We start from the raw sequence: 27,018 nt of genomic DNA, 5'->3' as shown, positions 1-27,018 counted from the left end.
ATAAATTTGTAACTAGTCAATCCGCCATCTTGTATTTCACTCTTGAAGGGCAATTCTGATCTTGGTATTGATCGTGTTATTTTGACAGTTTTTTGGAAAATTGTTATTATTGTTTAAATATGTGATTCGAGTGTGATTCCGATAAGAAATATTTAGAACAAATTTCTGTTTCTGTGAGTACAAAGAAAAAGTTTCAAATATTAGAAAGATATACATGTTGTTCCAAATTGTTTGTTGACGAGGATTTTCTCGTAGTTTGAATTGTTGACTGTGTTTTTGTAACGTTACGTGAATTGATATTATAAATATTGATTGTGTTTTTATAACGTTACATGAAATGATATTTTTGTAACGTTATGTGAAGTGATATTATAAATACTAAGAGACTGCATTTTTGAAGTGATATTAAAGAGAAGAAGAATGGGTTTAATGAATATAATACACGTGTTATTATTGGCTATAATAACTGTACACGCTGTGAGTATTACTTTATTTTAACTTTGAATTGACGAAAAATCTCTGATTTAAGTCAAAATTAAAATTCTCGATATCATATGCGAGTTTGTTTTATGGAAAAAATGGGGTTTAACGTCCATTCGACACAAACTAGGTTATTTCAGGACTAACATGTGGTTCAATTCCATTTCATTAATTCGCTTGTGAATGAGAGGAAACTGCAGGACCCGGAGAAATCCCACAAAGTTGGACAGGCGTAAAATACACCTTGTTACGTACAAGCGGCGGGAAATCGAAAGCACGCCACTTGACTTAATGATAGACCTTCTTATGATGTAACGCACACGCGCTAACCATTCGGCCACCCAACCATAGAATGACAGTCGGTGTTTGTTGAAAATTGTACGTCAGAAAAGTAGGACGTTAAACCGTCTTCTTTCACCCGGTTGATTCTGAAAATTAGGATTGTAAACCTCACTGTTGGTTTTTTCTTCTTTCACCCGATTGAGTGGACATTAAACCCCCATCTCCCTCCCTCTCTCTCTCTCTCTCTCTCTCTCAGTTTAAATACATTCATTATTATATGCGTTCCAAACCAGTTGTGTCCATTTCTAGCACACTGATCCGCAGTGAATATTTGCTTGGGCGCGACAATCACTGATAAGGATGACATTGATGTCGCTAGAAATATTAACTTTTTTCCTGCGACAAATTAAATTCTAAAACATTTTTTGTATATATTAGAAAAATAAATAAAGGTGTTTGACGTAAAACATATGTAGGTAAAAATTATTTCCGATTTAGTGTAAATGGGTATTAAATTGACTAAAATGCAGCATTCTCTCCGAAGCAGTTATGTCTTATGTAAACAATGCACGCGCCATTCAGCCAATGATTCACACCGCGTGCTGTGACAGCACGTGTTAAGGCAGTCATCTATTACAGAGATATTATACGAGACTCGTAATTCTCTGTGAAACAGATTGCATTTCTAGGGGCCAGAGAATAGCGATTTATTTCCTTTAAGCTGTGGGAGAAAACCGGAGGAGAACCCAGAAATAACCCATGTCAGTTCCTTTAATACTGAGCCTAACCATCTCATTTTTGTAAAAGCGTTTGATCAATATATCCAGGGCCACGGTGGCTAAGTGGGTAAGACGCTGACTCGCTAGCCTGGAGGTCGGGTGTTCAATCCCTTTGGCCGAGAAAGTTCATCCAGATTATCCGGCGTGGTTTTCCTATGTCGGTGATGCAGGACGGAGGGCCTGACAAGGACAGCTGTCTAGTCGTTCGGATGGGACGAAAACCCGAGGTCCCGTGTACACATTGGCGTGCACGTAAAAGATCCCTTGGCAGTTGGAATTCGTTTTAAGCAAAATTTCTCTCATAGCACACTATATGGCGTATGCCCGTCTTCATTAGCCAAGTTCGGAGCAGAACAGTGGACGTTAAACCCCATTTCATTTCATTTCGTTTGATCAATATATAAGGATTAGGTTTTTATATTTTTATTTACAGTTCGAGATCAGCGTCGTACCCACATCGTTTTTTATCGTCGAAACTCAGAGTACGGATACGATTGTAGCAACAATAGGACAATCGACAACATCTACCACAAATTCATTGAATTGTAGAATTGGTAGAACGACCATTACGACTTCCGGTGGGCAGACAAGTACCAGTACATTCGGTGGTTCTCCGTTTCTTGTTGGTACCACGGATAGTTCGAGTAATTTTGGTTTTGTGGGTGAGTAGATAATTATGCCTGTACGGTTAATCAATGTTTCGTTTCGTTTTAGTTTTCAGTTGTTTACCCCGCTCCAGCTTCCTGCATGTCACAATTTCCCCCATAGAACACACATTCAGATAATACCACAGTATCTATTGTCGATTCAGATAATACCACAGTATCTAATCTCGATTGTTGATTCAGATAATACCACAGTATTTAAAGTCGATTCAGATAATATCATGGTATTAAATAATGATTCACTGTTCGTTTCAGATATTTCCATAGTGTTTAATGTTGATACACTATTTCGTTTCAGATAATTCTACAGTCTAATGTTGATATACTGTTTCGTTTCAGATGATGTTAATCCACTATTTCGTTTCAATTAATAAAACAGTGTCAAATGTTGATACACTATTTCGTTTCAGATAATACCATAGTATTTAATGTTGATTCACCATTTAAATTAGACGCAACTCGTGTGTCGAGATATGAACTCTTCCCTACTTGTACCGATCCAGCTAATACTGCGAACACACAGACCAACAGCGCTTCTGTTATTGTTCACGTTTTCTCCAACGCTAAACCCTCTTTTAGACGACCGTTTGGTAAGTTCAGTCTTTTGTTAAAGGCCACTCGTTATCTAGTCGACCATTATTAATTTTCCCCACCTCTTTTAGGCGCCCACTTTGTCTTTCGACCTTATTTAGACGACCATGCCTACATAAACGAATATTTTGTGGGGATGTATCTTTAAACAACTATGACGTAAGCCCAATCATCATTTATTTATTTATTTAATATTTTACTCATTTAAATTTACAAAATTTATATAATAAATATAGAATACGATAACAAGCTTTATCAGCTTACATGTATATAAAATCGCTTCCTTAAAATGGATCTTTAACACATTTGCGACTGGCAGTCATAATATTAACACAAATACTAAGTATAAAACATATTATGTACAATTTAGATGGTAATTTTGGATTTCATTTAGACGTTACTTTTGTCGGCCCAACTCCTTCTTTAGATGATAAAGCCAGTTTGATAAAGCCAGTTCTTTTTCAGGCTATTGTTTTGGAAATCCAAACCGATTATTTGAAATTAATGGTAAAAAAAACAACTCTCATTAATATCATTTTAAATGATCTAAATATTTGAAATAATATTGTGAGGGGGCGGGGGTAATGAGCCAGTTGACATGGCCCGTAGGGGTCTTTAGCAGTGGGAGGAAACTGGAGGTCCCAGAGAAAACCCACGAGGTTGGACAGGTGACCCTACTCTTTGTCACGTACACAGGGCGGTAACTAGCTCAGAGCAACGAGGGGGGGGGGGCGTGGCGGGAAGTGTTCTCAGGGGTGCTGTAAAATTGACGGCCAATGTATATCTATAGGTTTCATGATCGACAATTTTTTCCCAGGGGTGGGGGGGGGCGAAACTTTTTGCAAGAGTATTTTTTTTCTCCAGTACATTCATGGAAGTAATGTTGAAAAAACTAGCGTGCGAAGTATTGCCGCTGTTTTGGCTCACTTCAGTGTAATCCTATAATCCTATACAGTCTCAAAGGTTCGCGAGTAATTCCCTAACACCAAACTGATGAAATTCCTGGACAAGCCCCCCTGGCGTTGTCTCCGGCTTGGACACGCCCCTTCGATTGAAAGGGCACATATTATTTATATAAATTAATGAATTATTTTAGATACAGCGACAGTGAATGTGGCCTTAAACTCGTCAGCAGTGGTTGGTGCACGTGTTTATAACGCTACAGCTAATGTTATAAATGACCAGCCAACAGACGTCCTAGCGTTCAGTGTTAGAAATATCGATCCCAATGTGGATTATTTTACTCTAAATACGGGTGAGTACATATAGTATAGTAGTTCTTTCCTTCAATCACAACGCGCTGGACTTGTGGTACAGAGGCTAGTCTTTCGGATTGTACGAAAAACTGAAGTACTGTGTATGTTCCAAGTCCATAAATTGGACTATTGGGAGTTCTCTCCCTCTATTATGTACAAAACATGGCTGAATAATAAAACATGTGTTCACTATTATATAACAGTGTACACCTTGTCAAATTTGACCTCATAGGCGTTTGCCTGTCCTCAATAGACCTGTTGGGCAGTAGGGCGGTAAATCCGATTTTATTTCATTTTATTCATTATTCAGTGACAATTATATCATGTCCTATGCCCGACGTCAATCGGTATGACGTACACGTGACGTCAGCCAATCAAATTACGTTCATTTTCTTAACAGTATAACGTATAAACACGACGTCAACCAATCAGATTATGTCGTCTCTCTTATGTCGTAATAGTGACGTCATTTTCTCCGACAATCTAAGTTCAGCTTTTCTTATTATTATAACTTTTCTTTTAGAATTAAAAAGGTGGTAGAAATGTTAAAACATTCCACCAGATGAATATATCAACTGTCTGTAAAAACTGATATTTTAAACATACATTATGCAAGAGCTAAATCGGCCTATTACAGGTCTTTCTTTAGGCCTGAAATGTTATCTAAATTATTAAATAGACATTTATTAACTTATCCAGACCATAATAAACTCTCGATGGCATCGCTAGACTGCGATGTTTATTGGGTTAGGTTCCAAATTGCTGTGCGACTTTCATTTATAATTAAATCATGAAATGGATAATCGAGACTTGTGTTGGTTTTTTTTTATATCCTACCGACTTTAGTAATGATGATCGAGGCTAGGCCGACCGAAAAAATTCAATCGCTAAAATCTCGGTTCATAGTGGATCAATTTGACTGAAATTTTCAGCAAATTCCCTTTACATTATCTAGTTTTTTAACTATTATAGTGAGAACTTCCAGCTTTTAATCTAATCTCCCATAATTTTCAGGATATTCTCTTTGCATTATCTAGTTTTTAACTATTATAGCAAGAACTGCCAACTCTTTATCTAATCTCCCATAATTTTCAGCAAATTGCCTTTACACTATCTAGTTTTTAACTATTATAGTGAGAACTGCCAGCTCCTTATCGGATCTCCCATAATGTATCTTTAAAGACATAGTTTATCTGAGAAAGATAAACTTCTGGGGAAAAGTTTATTATTATTTTAATATTTTAAACTTGCTAGAAAACTTTATGCTCCGAAATTTCGGTGAATTTAAATCTAGGGGAAGTTGGACTAAAAACACGTTTTTGTCAAAGATTGAAACTTTCATAACTTCGCACAGAATAAAGTAATTTGAATGAAATTTTCAATATTTTCATTTTTCATTATCCATTTTTGAACTATTATAGCAAGAAATGTCAGCTCTCTATTTAATTCTTACATACAGTATCTTTAATAAATGTGCGATATTTGATTTTATTTTTAGCAAGTGGTATTTTGACCAATAAAGTTGATTTGAGAACAGCGACACAGAGCCCAATAGAATTAACTATTGACGTCACAGATGGTTTTAATGCTGCAGACAGATCATTGACCCTTACAGTCACATTGATAAGTAAACAATTTAGAGTTACCTATCCACATACTCCTCGCAGTGTTTCGTTTGTTTAGACCTAATCCCACTTAACATTGCTGTAATGGAAGCAAATTTCTGTTCCAAATTATGACTGGTCAATAATCCGATTAACAACCAATAGCTTACTGCGTAACAATATAATTCAGCTTTAAACAGAGTGCATAGCAGAATATTGCAGAAAAACTAATTGGGTGACAAACGAGGCTATCAAAACGCCAACAATGTAAACAATACTGTTTTAATACCATAAATCACTATCCAAAGTTTAAGGGGAGACCCCCCCAGATTAAACGAAGGGCTGTCATGTTGCTGTACTTGGGATAGATTTGATTGAACGGGAAGAATAGACACACTCCCTCAAAAGCTCGTGTATCAGTAGTCAGAACGACAACAACAAACGCCCTTATCCCTCTATAACATGACATCTTGGTCTCCCCTATGTTCATTAGAGTTACCACCCCATGGCAATAAACATATAATTTATAATAAATAACGGCAAAAGAAACCCGATTTCCCTTATTTGACTGGATAACTAGCTCTAAATGGTGCCAGACGTGTCAATACGTCACTTTGCTATTCTGACTACATTATATCCACGTCAGAAAAGAGGTAACGTCGGAGCAAGTGACGTAGGGGGCTGACGTATTAGAGCCGGTTATCCAGTCTACGTATCACTCTATAATATGCCAGAATGGTCTTCCCCAAGGTTCGTTGAGCACTCTTTGTAGAAATGGGGCCATATGAAAATTATTAATGATTTATAATAATACATATTATATAAAACACAAAACAGGTCTGGGTGTTCTAGAAAACGGAGCCACTTTTCATTTTGCTGTAGGAAACCAAACAATTGAACAGATTTATTGTTATAATAATTACAGAACCCACTAAGACGCTAAACCCAATTTCAGTTCATTTCCTTACTAAATATATTTGCTATAATTTTATTTTTCTAGATATGAATCAACGACCAGATATACTCGGTTTACCAGTTACGATAAATAGAGATGAGAATACCCAGACGTTAAGTATTGTTGATCTCAGTGTAAACGACGAGGGGGTCCCTACCAACCTAATACCTGTCTGTACCGTCCAGCCCACAGGTGGAAATGAGGTGTTTGATTTAGGTATGTAACCTGCCATACGGTCCGGCTCACCGGTTCGAAGGGGGTGTTCGGTTTACGTACGTGGCCTGTCTATACGACCCAGTCAAACGTTTTAATGACATTACATAACCTGTCTATACGGACCAACCAACAGGTGACAATGGGGTGTACAATTCAGGTAAGTAACCTGTCAATACAGCCCAGCCTTGGGGTGAAATGGGGAGGGGGGGGGGTATAATTCAGGTAGGTAACCCGAATATACGGACCAGTCCACGGGTGAAATGGGGGGTGTATACTTCAAGTAGATAACCTGTCTATACAGTCCAGCCCACGTGTGGAATGCGGGGTATATGAATCTAGGTCCTGATAAACTTTCATCTTTAATGCAGGGATCGAACACTCTGGCTGGTGAGCCAGTGTCTACTTACTGAGCCACCGTGGCCCGGATAGAGATTATAATAATCAATTTGTGTATTTTGTTTTTTACAGTAACTCGGCCAATATCTTTAAAATCTAGAGGCAATCAGTTTGGAAGTACGTTTTTAGATTTTGAGACGACCCCACGTTATACCGTATCTTGTTCTGTATCAGACGGCTTCCTGCAATCCCAGAACGAGGTTCTTATATTTAATGTAAATAACGTGAACGAGGCCCCGGTGTTCAGCGAGAATTTGGTGAACTGCATCATGGACGAATCACAGGTAACCTTAATTTATTCAGACGGGCAGACGGGAGAAGAAGGGAGACAGACTGGGGACGGGCAGACGGCCAAGGGGAGAGGGGAAGGACAGTTTGGGACAGGTATATGGACGAGAAAACGGACGGACGGGCGGACAGACGGACGATAGAGAGAAAGGGGGGAATGGGACAGATGGTCAGGTAACCATAATTTATTCAGACAGGTAGACGGACAGAAGGAGAGGCGAAAGGGGATTTGATGTCCTATTTTTCTGCATCGAGTTAATGAAGACGTCACACAGTTTGATATGAGATATTGGGTTTTGCGTCTACTCAATAATTATTGAATTTTTACATCAATTGTCTCGGCGTGGTTCAAAGTTTGGTATTATCGATGGCAGCGCCTGCGAGGTTAACAATGTTGCAGGATCTCTTGACAGTTAGTTGACGATAGAGAGAAGGCAGAATCTTCTCCGTAGTAGTAGGCCTAAATCATAATATACACTAGACACGATTCTATGAAATACAATTACAATTTATAATGTTTATTGCAACAACTGTTTATTACAATAATAACTGGTTATTACAATTATTGTTTATTCCATCTATTGTTTTATTACAATTACTGTTTATTTCAATAACTATTTATTGCAATAAATGTTTATTACAGTTACCGTTTATTGAAATTACTGCTTATTTCAATAACTGTTTATTGCAGAACTGTGTATTATAATAACTGTTTATTACAATTACCGTTTACTACAATTACTCTGTGTGTTTTGGTTTTTTTTTCAATAACTGTTTATTACAATTACTGGTTATTAAAATTACTCTATTATAATAACTGTTTATTATAATAACTGTTTATTTCAATTACTGTTTATTACAATTACTGTTTATTACAATTAATTGTGTTGATACACAAAGGACACGATTATATAGGGCGCAATGCGGATTTACGTATAGGCATGGCCGACTGAAGCCTATGGCCTCAAAATTCATGGGACCTCGGGCCAAGGTGTTTCATAAGCCTTTCTTACATGCACTGTGGTCTTAAGCAACAGTCATCATAACTTTTAACATCCTCTAGTCGTTAGGGCGGGGGAATGGGAGCAGCGCCATAAGTGGAATGGACTAGGCCTTCTCTTCATCTAATCCGACCCGGGAAGGCCTATTGTGTTGACAACGGCGTTTTGTGTTGACAACGGCGTTTTAGGCTTTCTACCGCAATGACATGTTTTTATTTTTACAGGCAGGAGTGTCGGCGTGTAACCTTGGTTTTAGTATTAGAGATCCAGAAGGCAACAGATTTATAACTCGACTATTTCAAGATGAAAACAGCAACCGCTTCGCTCTGACGGCAAACTCTAATAATAATAATCAAAACAATAATTTCTTCACAGAGGATGACCGCTTGACGTTTAACGTAGATTATGACGTAGATCAAGGTCGTATGCCAGAACGTGTAAGTACTTGAAAATACCCACTTCTCCGTTTATCAACAACAAAGAGTGGACTTAACAATCGTTCCCACTGACTCAATCGGATTAATATCAAAAAGTGTTGTCTCAATGGCCTTTTTGTCTTATATTAGTGCTGTGCAATTACAGATTGTTACACAGTTACCTCCCCTGAACCACTATACCATTTTGCGGAGTCAAGTGGCGTGGTTTCGGAGTAGGGTCGCCTGTCCAACAGCGTGCGTTTTCTCCGGATCCTCCGGTTTCCTCCCACTCCTAAAGACCCATACGCGCAAGTGAATTATTGAAATAAAATTGAACCATATAATGTTAGTCCCGAAATGACTTAGGTTGTGTCAAGTGGACGTTAAACCCCGTCTACCTTTTTTGGCGCTACAGTTTATTACACAGTTACCTCCCCTGGCCCACTATATTATTTTAAGGCCTACTCCTATATTCTTTGACATATGATTCTTTTACGTGCACGCAAATGTCTACACTGTATCCTACAACTTATTACAACATGTAGACGTTGCTACACTGCTTTGCAATTCGCGAACTTATAGCTACGTTATCTCCCTTTACCACAGGCACGTGAAGGGTAGCGTCTAATCAGTTTGTGACACAAACAAACTCAAATCAAACATGGCGACCACCATGGAAACCTTGACATTAAACGAACTTCGCAATATCTATATCTACAGCCACTGTATCTGTTGTTATATATTGTAGGTAACGTTAGTGTATATAGTACAGTAGAGTTGGGCTATTAAGATGTTGTATATAACGTTATATGTTGTAGGTAACGTTATTTGTAAATGTAGATGAATTTGGCGCTATATCTACAGCCACTGTATCTGTTGATATATATTGTAGGTAACGTTAGTGTGTATAGTACAGTAGAGTTTGGCTATAATGGCGATGTTGTATATAACGTATATTATATTGTAGGTAACGTTATTTGTAAATGCTGTAGATGAGTTTGGTGCTATATCTACAGCCACTGTATCTGTTGTTGTAAGAGATGTAAATGATAATATACCGGAATTTAATATAATAAATACCGCTGTAGACGTCACGTATCAGACTAGTACAGGTAATATATCTATATAGAGCATGTTGACGTCACTTACCACGTAATAGCTTGTTGACGTCAGTTACCACGTAATATAGCTATATATAGCATGTTGTCGTCACTTGCCATGTAATACATAAATATATGTAATAAATCGATATATAGCATGTTGACGTTACTTACCATGAAATAAATCTATATATAGCATGTGGACGTCACTTGCCATCTAAAATATCTATACATAGCATGTTGGCGTCACTTACCATGTAATATTCCTGTAGTAGGTCACGTGGACATACCCAGTAATAAAACTGATATAACAAGTATTGTTATAACAAGTTGGAATAACCACGTGGTTTAAAGTGAGCTTTGTCAAGATGCGGCCATAATCGCAAGGGGTAACGCAGCGTATTCTCGCTGGCGAAAAGCGGACATGAAAAGCGGATCTACGTGTGTTTGCGATAGAAGAGTCTGTGATTTTTTTAAATATTACTTGATAGCGACTTGATTCCGTATAATGCAAGCAACGCGGAGTACAAATACTCACCCAAAATATCCTACTTGAAGGTGATCTATTTATGTTTAGGCAAGTCTGTGGTTGTAATAACAAGATTGCTATCTTGTAAAAACGAGATAATTATCTGGTAATAACGAGATAATTATCTTATAATAACGAGATAGTTATCTTGTAAAAACAAGATAATTATTTAAAATTGTTATCTTTTAATAACAAGATAGCTATCTTGTAACAAAGAGATCGCTATCTTGTAATAACAAGATTTTTTTTTTTTTTTCATTTGATTGACCCTAATGGTCATCCATAATAACATGAGATTAAACTAATATCATTTAATTTATACGTCGTGGTGTTCAAATACTCGCCCAAAACAAATGTTTTACTTGAGGTGTATTTTGGGGGTTAGTACATGTATATGACACGATATAAAATTCGTTAACAATTAAATTTTTTTTTTTTTTTTTTTTTTTTTTTACACCGGGTTATAGCGTGTTTCTTATTTCTCCGCCAGGTTTGTTGGGTTCTATAAAAGCTACAGATGACGATGCTGGTACAAATGGTGACATAGACTATAGATTAGTACAAGTTGTTCCTCCTAATGCAATCAATTTCGTTTCCGTCCTTGGTAAGTTCAAATATAGACAACACGTGACAAACACGTGATCACCATACTTGATTCGAATCTCCGAGCTCGGCCAGGCGCTTAGGTTGGTTGACTTGGTTTAAAAATCCATCGATCGTTAAACCAGTTTTATTTTTTCGTCTGATCGCGAAGGTTGGACAAATGAGGCTGATCTTGCCCTGCCAGGAGTATTTTCATCGAAATTATACAACGTGGTTTCCTCTTGTCAGGGCCTGGCAAGGATAGTGTCTTGTCGTCCGGTGTACACATTGAAGTGTATGTTAAAAAAAACCTTGACATTGGGATTCGACATAAGAGTAGGCCGTAGTGCCACTGCTCGGGCAAAATTTTTTCACAACACACGGCATGGCGTATGCCTAGTCGGTGCAGAATAGCAGGACGTTAAACACTATTTCAGTCATCCTTTCTCCTCTCTACACATGGGGGATCACGGTGGCTAAGTGGGTAAGACGCTGGCTAGCTAGCCTGGAGGTCGGGTGTTCTATCCCTGCATTGGCCGAGAAAGTTCATCCAGATTTTCCGCCGTGGTTTCCCCTTGTCAGTGATGCAGGATGGGGGGCCTGACAAGGACAGCTGTCTAGTCGTTCGGATGGGACGAAAACCCGAGGTCCCGTGTATATATTGGCGTGCACGTAAAATATCCCTTGGCAGTTGGAATTCGATATAAGAGCAGGCCGTAGCGCCGCTGCCCGGGCAAAATTTCCCTCATAGCACACTGTATGGCGTATGCCTATCTTCATTAGCCCAGTTTAGGAGCAGAACAGTAGGACGTTAAACCCCATTTCATTTCATTTCATTTCTCTCTACACATTTATACTTTTTTATACAGGTAATGGAGATATACAATACATACGTCAATATCCAGAAAATCTGGCTGGTTCCAGTGTTTACCTGTCTGTAGAAGCTAAGGATAGGGGCACCCCGGCTCGTTCTTCAACCGGTACCGTAGTCATAACGCTAGAAGCTACAACTACTACGTCAACGACAGTGACAACTACAACTTCTACTACGACCATACCAACAACTATCATTCCGACCACGACTCCGGAGCCGGGATTCTTCGAGAAAGCGGAGAACGTAGCTATATTTAGTATCTTGATGATTCTACTGTTACTGGCGTTCTTAATTGGTCTCTACTTCCTGTTCCGGTGGTGTATTACCGGAAGTTGTTGTGGTGGGGGAGCTGGTCAAGGTGGTGTTTGTGACAACTGCTGTAGACCACCTCCACCGAGACGTGTTCAGCCGTCACCTATGGCATACGAAGACTTGTAAGTCCTATCTTTGTTAAACACTCTCCCTGAACAACCATGCCCCGAGTTCACAAAGCATTTTCAGAGTTAAGTTAAGAAATTACTCAACTTTCAATCACTGTTTATGAGAAATATCTTAAATCCAGAAACACAAAACTTTGCATGTAGTTTCTTATTGATGTATTTGATACATTCAAACAACAACAAGTTTTATAAAGGGCTATATTTTAGATAAAATAAGGTGAACAATTCTGAGTAAATTCTTAACTTAAGTCTGAGAATGTTTTGTGAACTCGGGGACAGGTCTCAGAAATACTAATTAGAATGACAATAAAATTCATTCTCGAGTTTGAAATTCCATGGACCTTTTAATACATGGACTGGCAACGGCTTAATAATCTAACCAGAGATGTTTTTCGCGCTGTTATTTGAGACACGTCACGGTAATTTGAGACGTGTCAATCACGACCAAGGGGAAGTTGTTAACGAGTTATGTCCCTTCGCGGCGTCTTAAGTTACCTGGCATGCGTACTGCTCCATTATGAGTATAATGGCTTATGAGTATTATAAGGCCCATGGAAATACTGTCCAGACTGACAATATAGGAAATATTTAACTCATTCTTCCATTAATCCTTATAAGACATATATAAGTAGATTTCACAAATTAAAAACACTCATATGGATATATTACTTCTGAATTTATAAACATGCTACGTTTCGATACACATACAGATATCGACATCAAGCAAATAATGATTAATTAACAAAAATGTGGTGCAATATATAGATAACAATTGGGAACCATATAACAGATTAATCATTAATTAACGATATCTGTATGTGTATCGAAACGTAGCATGTTTAATCCATTTGTAAAATAAATTTAAAATGGCATATTATTACAACTCAGGCAGCCCCGGGAATAAATTGTTTATTTTATATTTTGCTAGACAGGGAGAGTACAATAAGTTTTGTAAAGTCTGTGAACAATCATACTCCGCGCAGTGTTTCATTTGATTAGACCTAATCCCACTCAACACTGATGTAATGGAAGCAAATGTCTGTTCCAAATTTGACTGGTCAATAGCCCGATTAACAACCAATACATAACTGCATAACAATATCATTCGGCTTTAAACAGAGCTCCAGATATGTTTACGTAACGTTACGTCACAACGCCCAATCAACCAGTGCATAGCAGAATATTGCAGAAAAACTAATTGTGTGACAAACGAGGTTATCAAACGGCTACAATGTAAACAATACTGTTTGAGGACGAACAACACTTTCATCGTTTCTAATACCTTAAAACACTGTCCAAAGTTTTCGGGAAGACCCCAGAATAAACGAAGGGTTGTCATGCTGCTGTACTTAGGAGAGATTAGATTGAACGGGGAGAATAGCCACACTCTCTCAAAAACTCAAGTATCAGAAGTCAATCAAGCAATGGTCAGAGGGGATTTCTCGGGTCATTGCTTCAGGAATATGACAGACAATACGTTTTGTAAAGTCGGGATACAATAAGTTTTATCAAGCCAGGATACAGTAAGTTTGTAAAGTCTAGAGACAATAAGTTTGTAAAGTCTACAGACAATAAGTTGTAAAGTCTACAGACAATTATTTGTGGGGTAATAAATTGTTGTTGTTTATATTTACAGTGATATGCCACCAGTAACAGCCAGTGATTATAAAGGTGATTTCTGGCATACAGGTAAATTATTACACTATTAACTTTATATCCGTGGTGTTCGTTTGGTCTGCCTAACTGATAGCCTTGGGGGTTATTTGATGACTCTTACTCTTTATAGTTTATATTTGAAATGAAATGGGGTTTAACGTCCTACTGTTCTACTTCTATACTGGGCTAATGAAGACGAACATACGCCATACAGTGTGCTATAAGGGAAATTTTGTCCGGACAGCAGCACTTTGGCCTAGTCTTATATCGAATTCCAACTGCACGCTCTCCTTCCTGCACCACTGACAAGGGGAAACCACGTCGGAAAAATCCCGATGAACTTTCTCGGCCAGTGGAGAGATAGAAGTTTATATTTGAAGTGAATAACACATTTGAAGCGAATAACACATGTTTATTATTTGAAGTGAATAACACACACATGTTTATAATTGAAGCGAATAACACGTTTGAAATGAATAACACATGTTTGAAGTGAATAACACATATTTATATTTGAAATGAATAACACATGTTTAAAGTGAATAGCACGTGTTTATATTTGAAGTGATTAACACATGTTTAAAGTGAATAACACATGTTTAAAGTGAATAACACATATTTATATTTGAAGTGAATAACACATGTTTAAAGTGAATAACACGTGTTTATATTTGAAGTGAATAACACGTGTTTATATTGAATAACACGTGTTTATATTTGAAGTGAATAACACATGTTTATATTTGAAGTGAATAACACATGTTTATATTTGAAGTAAATAACACATGTTTATATTCAGCTACTGTCTGTTATGTCTTTAGGGGCTCGATTTTCAACGTTTCGGACTGCTTTATATATAGAATTTCACTATGGCAACATAGCTCGTATCGTTATAGGATACAATATTTATTTATAAATTTTTTTTTTTTTATAATTACAGGAGATTACTATGCCCATGGTAGACCGTATTGATGATACACTGGTTTTATAAACTGTATATAATAAGACTCTACATATGGGTGGGACGATCTACCCAATACCACCCCAATATTTCAAATGCGATATCCATGTCTGGCTGTTCCATTTGCCTCCCTATATCACCCCAAACAAGCCTATAATAACCCAATAAATCGTCCCGCTACATATTATGTGTATATATATATATATATATTTATAAATAAAAATGGCATGAAGATATTCAGTACGAATTGAAAGCGCTATCCGTAAAATTATATTTTGGTGTCTTTCTTTAATTAAATATATATTAAAGTAGATAAGTTACAAGTACTTCTATGTTTACGGTAGATAAATAAAAGAATAGTCCAGGTAAAAAAATTCACCACTTTACTACATTCTGACATACATTAAATCATATAGTTTGTTCCATGTCTGTTGATTATCTGATTTGAATTTATGGACTTCCTTCTTGAATTCGGCTTGTTATATCATATGTATATGTTTATCTGACTGATGCATTAAAGGGGCATTATGTATTGTTTACTGGTCGAGAGCGAGACATTGCGTAATATATTGTATCAACAAGAGGGCTGTAGGCCGAGTTTTTTTGTCCCCCGCCTTTCAAAGAAAGCAGGGGACTATTAAAATGAGTCTGTCCGTCCGTCCGTCCGTCTGTCTGTCTGTCCGTCACACTTTTTGGGACACAGTAACTCTCTTCTAATTGCGCTAAAATGGTCAAACCTGGTGTAGGTGTTTATTAGGTTACTACCTTGATGGAGTTCGAAGATGAGCATTTTCCGCTTAGGGTAAGCGGAGATAAGCAATTTGATTGGTTGATGCTTTGGGACACGATAACTTTAGTTCTAATTAAGTGAGCGTGATGAAACTTGGTGTATAGTTTCATTACATCAATACCTTGACTAAGTTCGATAATGAGCATTTTCTTCTGCTTAGGGTAAGCAGAGGGATAATCAAATTGATTTGCCAAGATTTTGGAACACAATAACTCTCCTTCTAATTGAGCTAGAATGTTCAAACTTGGTGTAGGTGTTTATTGGGTCAATGCCGTGATGGAGTTCGAAGATGAGCATTTTCTGCTTTTGGGTCAATGCCGTAATGGAGTTCGAAGATGAGCATTTTCTGCTTAGGGTAAGCAGAGATAAGCAATTTGATCGGTTGATGCTTTGGGACAGGATAACTTTAGTTCTAATTAAGTAAGAGTGAGGACACTTAGTGTATAGATTTATTACATCGATACCTTGACTAAGTTCGATAATGCACATTTTCTGCTGAGGGTAAGCAGAGCGATAAGCAATTTGATTAGTCGGGACTTTGGAACACAATAACTCTCCTTCTAATTGAGGTAGAATGTTCAATTTTAGTGTAGGCATTCATTAGGTGAATCCCTGAATGGAGATCGATGATGAACATTGTCTGCTTACGGTAGGCAGAGATAAGCAATCTGATTGGTTGATGCTTTAGGGGCATGATAACTTTGGTTATAATGAAGTGAGAGCGATGAAACTCTGAATATAGATTCGTTATATCATTACCTTGACTAAGTTCGATTGTGCGTATTTTCTGCCTCGGCTAAGGAGCGATAAGTAATTTGATTGGTCAAGACTTTGGAACATAAAAGCTCTGCTTTTAATTGAGGTAGAATGTTTAAACCTGATGTACGTACATGTAGATGTTCATTAGGTGAATGTCTTGACTGATTTCAATGATTGACATTTCAACCTAAAGCTAAGCAGAGTTAATCAATTTCATTGGTCGATGCTTTGGGACAAGATAATCTTGATTGTATCTCATAGAGAGTGATGAAACTTAGTGTGTAGTTTGATTGCTCGATACTTTTGAAAAAAATAAATGTGCGATTAATTACTATGTGTCATCTATTTATTTTGGGATTTCGGCGGGGGACATGAGCCTCACTGTTGGCTTGTTACATTATATTACGCAAACCTCGGCAGAGTCCGGTACCCTACATCTAGCCTCGGCTGTATGACAGTAAGTGATATGTACTTATAATAGAAACTTGCCCGCGTTTAGAAAGAAGTTCTCAAAATTGCGTCGTTCGAAGAGTGTGTAGAATTTTCAGTGCAAATTTGTCCTTGTCTAAAGAAAATCGGATAAAATTGAAAGAAAAACAGCTTCAAACTTTGAAAATTTTGTAAGATAAAACATTCTTCAAATACGTCATCAATGACGTCATTGGTCGTCATGGACAACGCCATTGTAATCCGGGAACTTGAAAGTAGTTCTAATGGCGGACTTTGTCATACAGCCGAGATTAGATGTAGGGTACTGGAATCTGTTGAGGTTTGCCGAGTGGCTCGAGACCATTAAACGTCTTAAAATACAAACACTCCGCACGTGTTTTTACAGTGAAATACGTCACTCAAGTCCAATATTTCACTAGAATAAATAATGTACGATTGGCAAGTTGCCCGTACGATTATTTTAAGTAAGATTACATAATACCTAGGGCAGACGGGAGTATTTTTAAAATCGCTCGAAAAGATCGCCCGTGTGCCCGTTCACGGCGACGACGATTTTGCTCGGCGAACCATTCGCCCAATCGATCGCCTGTATCTAACATGTTAGATATTTACGGCCGAATATTTTACGCCGGCGATCGATTTGTCGGCATATCAGCTCGTTTGCCCGTTTCCAGCCTATATTGTCGAACGAACCATTTTCATAAGCCAATCAAAAACATCATTGGATATCACATGCTCTCAAAACGGTTTGCCGAAGAGTGTGGAGTCTGAAGAAATAAGAAGAATTTGCGATTCTTTGATCAGAAATGCCTTGCCTGTTTGACGTTACGATTCAAGAATTTTAGGAGCAAATGAATAGCAGCTACCCCAGCAATCTTACGTTCTCTTCGATTCGCCATTTTGTACAAGTCACGTGATCGACGTAATTCACTCGCAGAGTGGCATACGCTCTCAAGACGATCGCTACGTGTCCCCGTTCGTAATCGGCCGTTAAAAATCGCTGGTGAATTTCAATCGCCGCGATCAAGCGAAAAAAACCGCTCGTCTGACCATAGCTTGAAGAGCTGACAGTTCTCGCTAAAAATAGATAATGAAAAGGAAATATGTTGAAAATATCAGTCAAATTACTTCACTCTGAGTCGAGATATCGGCTATAAAATTACAGCGTAGCCCCGATTGTCTACGCTGCCGTTGTTAGGATAATAAACCAAGTCTCGATTATCAATTTTCAATTTTTACGTTAAATCATCAGCCGCCAAACGTATTTAAATCTACTTGAAATCGAAGCCATCCAATGGCATGGAGAGTTGATTATGGTCTGGATAAGTTAATTAATGTCTAATTAATAATTTAGATAACATTTCAGACCTAAAGAAAGAACTGCAATAGGCAAATTTATCTCTGGCAATATGCCCTTTTAAACAATATTTCTACATTAAGAAATTACTGGCTATGTCATCATAAACCTGGCATATCACTATAGCAAAACAAAATACACGTTTGAAAAACATACCCGCAATATAATCGGAGTTATTGTGTTCCAAACGGTCTGAAGAAGGTACAAACGAAGAAACCCATCCACTAACGAACAAGCCTGAAAATTTTACCAACATTAGAAGCTAGTCGTTCTGCTGGGACGAAAAACCGGGGTTCCGTGCAGACATTGACAGTTGGAATTCGATATAATAAGAGTAGTTCGTAATGCCTCTGTATGGCGTAAGCCCGACTTCTTTATCCCAGTCGAAGCAGAACAGTAAGACGTTAAACCACATTTCATTTCATTTAAAAGCAGAGTGACGGGCAGACAAACCCACCAAAAATCCATTAACAAAGTACATAGACGAAACTTTCATATTGTGAACCGGACGATACATCTACTGGTCGGCGTATGCCTGACAACGGACCTTTGTTGTTGACGGATCAATTCTTGTTCAGTTAAATTGTCGGTGCGTGCATGAGTTGGGGTGGGTTAAATACAACATGTGCGAGGATGGGCCGGGTGGGTTGAATAACGAATAACGAGACGGAATGTGTTTCGTTATTCGGGATTCAAATAAAATTAATAATATTTTCTTTAAAATTTCGTACCATTATTGTACATTTGTCCAATAAATTTTTATTCATATTTAATTGAGTTATAAGAAGGATGCTTTAGCAGTAAAAAAAACATTTCTTCACTTACATGCCATAAAATAATCCATTTTGCTTTCGAGCTTGAATAACTAATAATGCGACGTGTTTCGTTATTCGGGATTCATATTTTTGATAACGAATAACGAGACAGAACGTGCAAATCCTAGCGACACTCGCTACATGTGTCTGACAAGGACAGTTCGGATGGGACCAAAAACCGAGGTCCCGTGTACCCATTGGCGTGCACATTAAAAATCCATTGACAGTTGCAATTCGATATAAGAGTAGGCCGTACGGCCGCTGTCTGGGCACACTGTATGGCGTAGGCCCGTCTTCATTAGCCCAGTTTAGGAGCAGAACAGTAGGACGTTAAACACCATTTCATTTCATATCATTTCAGTTAAACAATTGGGTGACCGCGAGAACTGGGCGAACTGGATACCCTGCATTAGACTGACTTATTGACAGTTTTGGCACTATCCATTTGTGGAAGTGGGTTACGGTTGTCCTGCAATCTGATCCTGGTGCACAGATTAGTCCAATCATATAAAACAAGGTTGATGAAAACGGGCCTGAATATAAAACACCTACCTAAATATGGTAATGGTCCGTCATAATAGATGACGTATCTAAACGCTTTATATAAATTTGCTTCAGACATCATGTGGGTTTCTTAGAAGGGTGTCCCCAAAGCCTCCTCGTGTTAGAGGCCGGGAAACAGACATCATGCGGGGGTGATGGAGGAGTGTGGTGGGGGGGGGCTAGAGAGACATACCCTTACTCGTAACGGCTTAGAGGCTGGCATATAGACATCATGCGGTGGTGGGATGTGGGGAGGGGTCCTAGAGAGACATACCTTTGTTATTCCCAACGGCTTAGAGGCTGTGTTCGAGGGGGGGGGGGGGTAACGTCCACTCCACACAAATTAGGTCATTTTGGGACTAACACATGGGGGTCTTTAGCAGTGGGAGGAAATCGGAGGACTCGGAGAAAACTCACGAGGTTGGACAGACGACCATACTCCTTGTCTCGTACAACCGGGGAATCGAAACCACGCTAGCTGAGTCAATGACAGACATTATGAGGCAACGCGCACGCGCTAACCATTCGTCCATTAGAGCATTGCGGGACTAACATATGATTGAATTTTATTTCAATAATTCGCTTGCGCGTAGAGGTCTTTAGCAGTGGGAGGAAACCAGATGACACGGAGAAAACGCACGAGGTTGGACAGGCGACCCTACTCCTTGTCACGTACAACCGGGTACGTGACGTACAGCCACGCTTGATCAGGCCAGTTGACTACATGACAGACCTTATGATACAGCAGGCACACGCTAACCATTCTGCCATCCGATCCTCCTTATAACAAAATAACGTTTCCTTTAAACAAATTAATTATTTCGTTCAAACGAATTATTTCTTTTAAACGAATCAAACATTTCGTTATAACGAATTAATTTTTTCCTTTAAACGAATTAATTATTTCCTTTAAACGAATTAATTATTTCCTTTAAACGAATTAATTATTTCCTTTAAACGAATTAAATATTTCGTTATAACGAATTATTTATTTCCTTTAAACGAATTAATTATTTCGTTAAAACGAATTAATTATTTCGTTAATACGAATTAATAATTTCTTTTAAACGAATTAATTATTTTGTTTAAGCGAATATAGATCTAAATACTCATATTAAAAATATCATTACGTACCTAGTAATCGTTGATACGCCTGTTCTTATATTTGTCTCGATGTAACGCTGTTCTTACTATATAGTCTCGGCTATCACTACAGACGGGGCGTAACGCTGTTCTTACATTAGTCTCGACTATCACTACAGGCGGCGTGTAAAGCTGTTCTTACATTAGTCTCGACTATCACTACAGACGGAGTGTAACGCTGTTCTTACATTAGTCTCAACTATCACTACAGACGGGGTGTAGCGCTGTTCTTACATTAGTCTCGACTAACACTACAGACGAGGTGTAACGCTGTTCTTACATTAGTCTCGGCTATCACTACAGGCGGCGTGTAATGCTGTTCTTATATTAGTCTCGACTATCACGTCAGACGGGGTGGAACGCTGTTCTTACATTAGTCTCGACTATCACTACAGGCGGAGTGTAATGCTGTTCTTACATTAGGGTTGTAATGCGTAGATAGATATTTCAATAGATATAATATAGTGAATGGGGCACGTGTGTAATACAAAATAAGTTTACTGATCTATATGAACTTCCTCTTTCTCTTATATATATATATATATATATATATATATATATATATAAAACACTTATATAACAAAACGGGCGTGTCGTCAAAACGTGTTAATTACGTTTACACATATCACCCTATACCTTTCTTCACATTTTTATGATAGCAATTAAAAGACAATTATAGCAATAATATTTCAATTTAATATCCATAATTACTTGAATATCTCTTACGTCTAACACGTTAGTAGTGCCATCAAGAGACAGTGGAACGAGATAAATAAACTTAAGCTAGTCATCTATATGAATTATTCAATCGTAAAGCAGGTGCCTGGTAGCCACGGTGCCTCAATTAGTAAGGACCCATGCTCTATCCCGTGAGGGGATCACGGTGGCTAAGTGGACAGGCCTGGAGGTCGGGTGTTCGATCCCTGCATCGGGCGAGAAAGTTCCGGCGTCGTTCCCCCTTGTCAGTGATGCAGGACGGAGGTACTGACAAGGACAGCTGTCTAGTCGTTCGGATGGAACGAAAAACCGAGAACCCGTATACACATTGACGTGCACGTAGAAGATCCCTTGACACTTAGAATTCGAAATAAGAGTAAGCCGTAGTGTCGCTGTCCTGGCAAAATTCCCCTCGTAGCACACTGTATGGCGTTTGCCCGTCTTCATTAGCCCAGTCGGAGCAGAACAGTAGGACGTTAAACCCCATTTCATTTCATTTCGATCCCGTGATCATCGTGATTTTCCGATGCGGTCCCTCCTTGTCCGTTTGTGCAGGACGGACGGTCTGACACATGTACACACTGGCGTGCACATAAAGGAACCTTTGGCAGTTCGGATTCGATATAAGAGTAGGTCGTAGCGCCGCTGTCAGGTCAAACTCCCAACTACCTTTAACTACTCGTTCCACCCCAGGTCGCTGCATTAACTTCCGCGCTACACGTAACCACCACATATAAACAGTCTATTCTCTTTCTACCATTTCATACTGGAATAATCTCACAGATTGATGTTAAACAAAGTTCAAACTTGAAACAGTTTAAAGGTCTTCTACACCTAAACAAAAATGACAAAGTTATACTTAGTACCTCTTGATTGGTGATGATACTTATCATAGATATAGTGATATTTATAGAGTGATATTTAGTACCTCCTGATAGGTGTCGATACTGATATTTATAGAGTGATATTTATAGAGTAATATTAAGTACCTCCTGATAGGTGTTGATACTTATCATAGATATAGTGATATTTATAGAGTGATACTTAGTACCTCTTGATAGGTGTTGATACTGATATGTATAGAGTGAGACTTAGTACCTCTTGATAGGTGTTCCCCGGTTGTACGTGACAAGGACGTAATACGCTGACTCTGCAAAAAAGACGCTGACTCGCTAATCATGTTTCGGTTGTTGGGCAAGAAGGTTTATCGGGATTTCCCCGTCTTGTTTCCCAGTGCCACCCATGTTCCTAAAGCTGTCATTGAGTCGACTGGCGTGGTTTCGGATCCCCGGTTGTACGTGACAAGGAGTAGGGTCGCCTGTCCAACCTCGTGGGTTTTCTAGGGGTCCTCCGGTTTCCTCCCACTGCTAAAGACCCCTACGCGCAAGCGAATTAAGGAAATAAAATTGAACCATGTGTTAGTCCCGAAATGACCTAGTTTGTGTTGTGTGGACGTTAAACCCCATTGCTCTCGCTCTCGTTTTGATAGATGATGATACTTATCATCTTCTACTTTAGGTTCCCACTATCATGATTTGAGTTACGATTGAAATCGTGGTTTTAATCGCGGAGTTATCGTGGTGATGAATGTATATAATTGAGAGTAAACATTTTTACTTTGTATTTTTTTTATATCAGAACATAATTTATGATTACAATTTTAAATAATGTATTTATATCGCTGTAAATAATTTCTTACTGTGGATAAATTTATATAAGCTCTGGCATGTTTTTAAATATAGTATACTTTATACTGAATAAATAGTGTTAGAAACAAGAGAAAAAGTCTGGACGGATAAGGCCTGTCATTAAGTCAACTGGCGTGGTTTCGAATCCCCGGTTGTACGTGACAAGGAGTAGGATCACCTGTCCAACCTCGTGCGTTTTTCTATGGGGCCTCCGGTTTCCTCCCATTGCTAAAGATCCCTACGCGCAAGCGAATTATTGAAATAAAATTAAATCATATGTTGGTCTCGAAATGACCTAGTTTATGTCGAGTGGACGTTAAACCCCATTTCTCTCTCTCGCGCGCGCGATATCTACTGTAGATTGTGTTATTGGGTAATAAAGTAAGATCTCCCCTTTAATGTCGAACTAACGACTAACGTGAAAATGTTGGGGGTTTTTTTTAACAAGCGAGATGTCCCTTTTATTCAATATGTAATAAATTTATAACTAGCCAATCCGCCATCTTGTATTTTAATTTGTAAAGGCAAGTTGTGTGGAGACGGAATTCTCGGAACACATTTCAGTTTCTGTGAAGACTAATGTACAAAGAAAAAGTTCCAAATATTAGAAATAGATAGTTCTAAATAATTGTTTGGTGACGGGGATTTCCTGGATAAGAGAAATATTTAATTTTCTGTGTGTAAGAAATTACGAATCATTAACATAAATATAGTTTCAATTGTTGACAAAGTGATTGTTGGTATACTGAAATTGTGTTAACTTTCATCGTGTTTTTGTAACGTTACGTGAAGTGATATTATATATTGAACGTGTTTTTGGAACGTTACGTCAAGGGATATTATAAATATTGATCGGGTTTTTGTAACGTTACGTGAAGTGATATTATAAATATTGGTCGTGGTTTTGTAACGTTATGTGAAGTGATATTATAAATATTGAAAAATTGAGTTTTTGAAGTGATATTAAAGAGGAGAAGAATGGGTTTAATGAATATAATACACGTGTTATTATTGGTTATAATAACTGCACAAGCCGTTAGTATTACTTTATTTAAATTTAAATTGACAAAAAATATCTGATTTAAGTCAAAATTAAAATTCTCATTGAATATTCTGTTGATTTGTCTGTATTGAAAACTATAGATAATGCCAAGGTTGCAGTGATTGGCTTTGATCCCGGGCTTCTACGTGACAATCATTAGTATTTTTCTGTACATCTCCCGTTCTCCGGTTTCCTCCCACTGCTAAAGACCCCTGCGCGCGAGCAAATTATTAAGGTAACTATGTTAGTCCTAAAATGACGTAATTTGGATAGAGTGGAATTTAATATTTAATACTCACGTGCAGTATGTTTAGGGGAGTCGTAGTGGTGGGGGAGGGTTGGGGTGAAAGAGGGCTCGACCCCTGTTTTAACCTTTATAAGCGTGTTTTTATCTCTTGTTAGCGGTACTGGACGGAGATCGAGCAAGTAAAAGTGTTTAGTCGTTCTGTCAAGGCGTTGAAAGAGAAAGTTCATAGGACCCTAAACCCCTTTTCATTATTTCATTTGTAATTTTTGTTTTTTTTATGTTTTTGTACTGTTATTTACAGTTTGAAATCAGTGTCAAGCCAACATTGGATTTTATCGTCGAGACTCAGAGTGAGGATATTGTTGTAGCAAGAATAGAAACGACCATCAATCCATTGAGTTGTAGAATCAGTAGAATTATCATAATGACTTCCGGTGGGCAGACATATACCAGTATAGTCGGTGGTTCCCCGTTTATTATTGTTGGTTCAAGTAACGAGTGTTTAGCCAGTAAGTAGACTTATATTGATACCACAGTTCAATCTAATTAAAGACACATTATGGGAGATTCGATAACGAGTTGGCAGTTCTCACTATAGTAGTTAAAAACTAGATAATGTAAAGGCAATTTGCTTAAAATTTCAGTAACATTCATCCACTATGATCATCATTACTAAAGTCAGTACGATAAACAGCATAGTCTCGATTATCCATTTAATCGTTAAATCGTGAAGGAAAGTTATGCAGTAAATCGGCTCATAATCCACTAAAGATCGCAGGTTAGCGATGCCATCAAGAGTTGATTATGGTCTTGATAAGTTAATTAATGTGTAATTAATAATTTAGATAACATTTCTGGCCTAAAGAGAGACCTGCAATAGACAGATTTAGCTCTTGCATAATGTATGTTTAATAGCTCGTTTCCTTTTATTCTCCATCTTTACATTGGTGTATGGGTAAAACAATCCTTGGCAGTTGGAATTCCATGAAAGAGTAGACGGAGCACAACAAGCATGACTAAATTTCCCTTATGTCCGTCTTTATGCAATGCATTACGCATGTCCGTCTTTATTAGCGCGGTCGATGTAGACAAATAAAGCGATAAACCATTTCATTTTATTTCATTTCCCATCGACAAATATGTCCTTCTGGTCGGTTCAAACCGAATTTTCTACGACCGAGTCTGTTGACAATTTCTTCTTTCGTGTCGTTGTTGTGCCGTTTCGTTTCAGACATTACCACAATATTCAATATCGATTCACTATTTCGTTTCAGATATTACCATGGAATTTAATGTTGATTCGCTATTTCGTTTCAGATAATTGCATAAGATTTAATGCTAATTCGCCGATTAAATTAGACGCAACTCGTATAGCGAGCTATCAACTCTTCACTAATTGTACGGATCCAGCTGATGCTACCAACACCCAGACCAACACCGTTTTTGTTACTGTTCACGTCTCCTCCAATACTAAACCCTCTTTTAAACCATCGTTTGGTAAGTCCAACCCTATTTTAAACGATCATTTGGCAAGTCCAGCCCTCTTTTAAACAACCCTTTTTTAGACGATCATTTGGTAAGTCCAGCCCTCTTTTAAACTACCCTATTTTAGACGATCGTTTGGTAAGTCCAGCCCTCTTTTAGAAGACCGTTTTGTAAGTCCAGCCCTCTTTTAGACGACCGTTTTTTAAGTCCAGTCCTCTTTTAGACGACCGTTTTGTAAGTCCAATCCACATTTAGACGACCGGTTTTTTTGAGGGGACGACCATTTATTGATACTTCCCGCACCCTTTACATTTGATATGTCAACTCTTTTTTTTAGACGAACATCTTTTACGACAATTTTTTTATTCCATTCCTATTTTAGACGACCCCAACCCCACCTGCCCACCCCTGATTTAATTAAATACACCATCATACCCCACTGTCACTATACACGTACATCAAAATCTTTAAATCTACCAACCAATATAGAATGATTAAAAAATTAATTAATCATTTTAGTAACGAAGACAGTAAACGTAACTTTAAAGGCGTCAGCGGTGATTGGCGCACGTGTTTGGAACGTTATGGCTTATGTCATAAATGACCAGGCTACAGACGTCCTAGCTTTCAGTGTTACGAATATCAAACCCAATGTGGATTATTTTACTCTAAATACGGGTGAGTACATAATTTTTCTGTCATTCACAATAATTAACATATTAAAAGTGTAGTCTCCCGCTAGAAGGATTAATGAACCTATACATGGCGTAAATCAGTATGACGTACACACATGACGTCAACTAATCAGAGTATGTCGTCGTTATGACGTATAAACAGGGCGTTGTTAGATCTCCAATCTGATTAAAACACAGATCCTATTTCGTTTCGTTTTTTATAGTTCAAAATTTCGT

General features: G+C 38.0%; 1 protein-coding gene across 1 annotated transcript; it reads left to right on the top strand.

Annotated features, from left to right (window-relative positions):
* The first annotated feature begins 31 nt into the window (after positions 1-31).
* Positions 32-9,825, top strand: LOC126832118 (protocadherin Fat 2). The gene is made up of 9 exons (XM_056099126.1): positions 32-477; positions 1,975-2,203; positions 2,617-2,796; positions 3,894-4,052; positions 5,552-5,680; positions 6,658-6,828; positions 7,297-7,508; positions 8,738-8,950; positions 9,748-9,825. The coding sequence occupies exons 1-9, from the start codon at positions 421-423 to the stop codon at positions 9,823-9,825; spliced, it is 1,428 nt and encodes a 475-aa protein (XP_055955101.1). The 5' UTR covers positions 32-420.
* The last annotated feature ends 17,193 nt before the right edge of the window (positions 9,826-27,018 follow it).

Source organism: Patella vulgata, chromosome 1 (assembly GCF_932274485.2).
Source record: "Patella vulgata chromosome 1, xgPatVulg1.2, whole genome shotgun sequence".
Lineage (NCBI taxonomy): Eukaryota > Metazoa > Mollusca > Gastropoda > Patellidae > Patella > Patella vulgata.
Note: the sequence above shows the minus strand (reverse complement) of the source record. Positions and strands in the feature narration are given on the sequence as shown.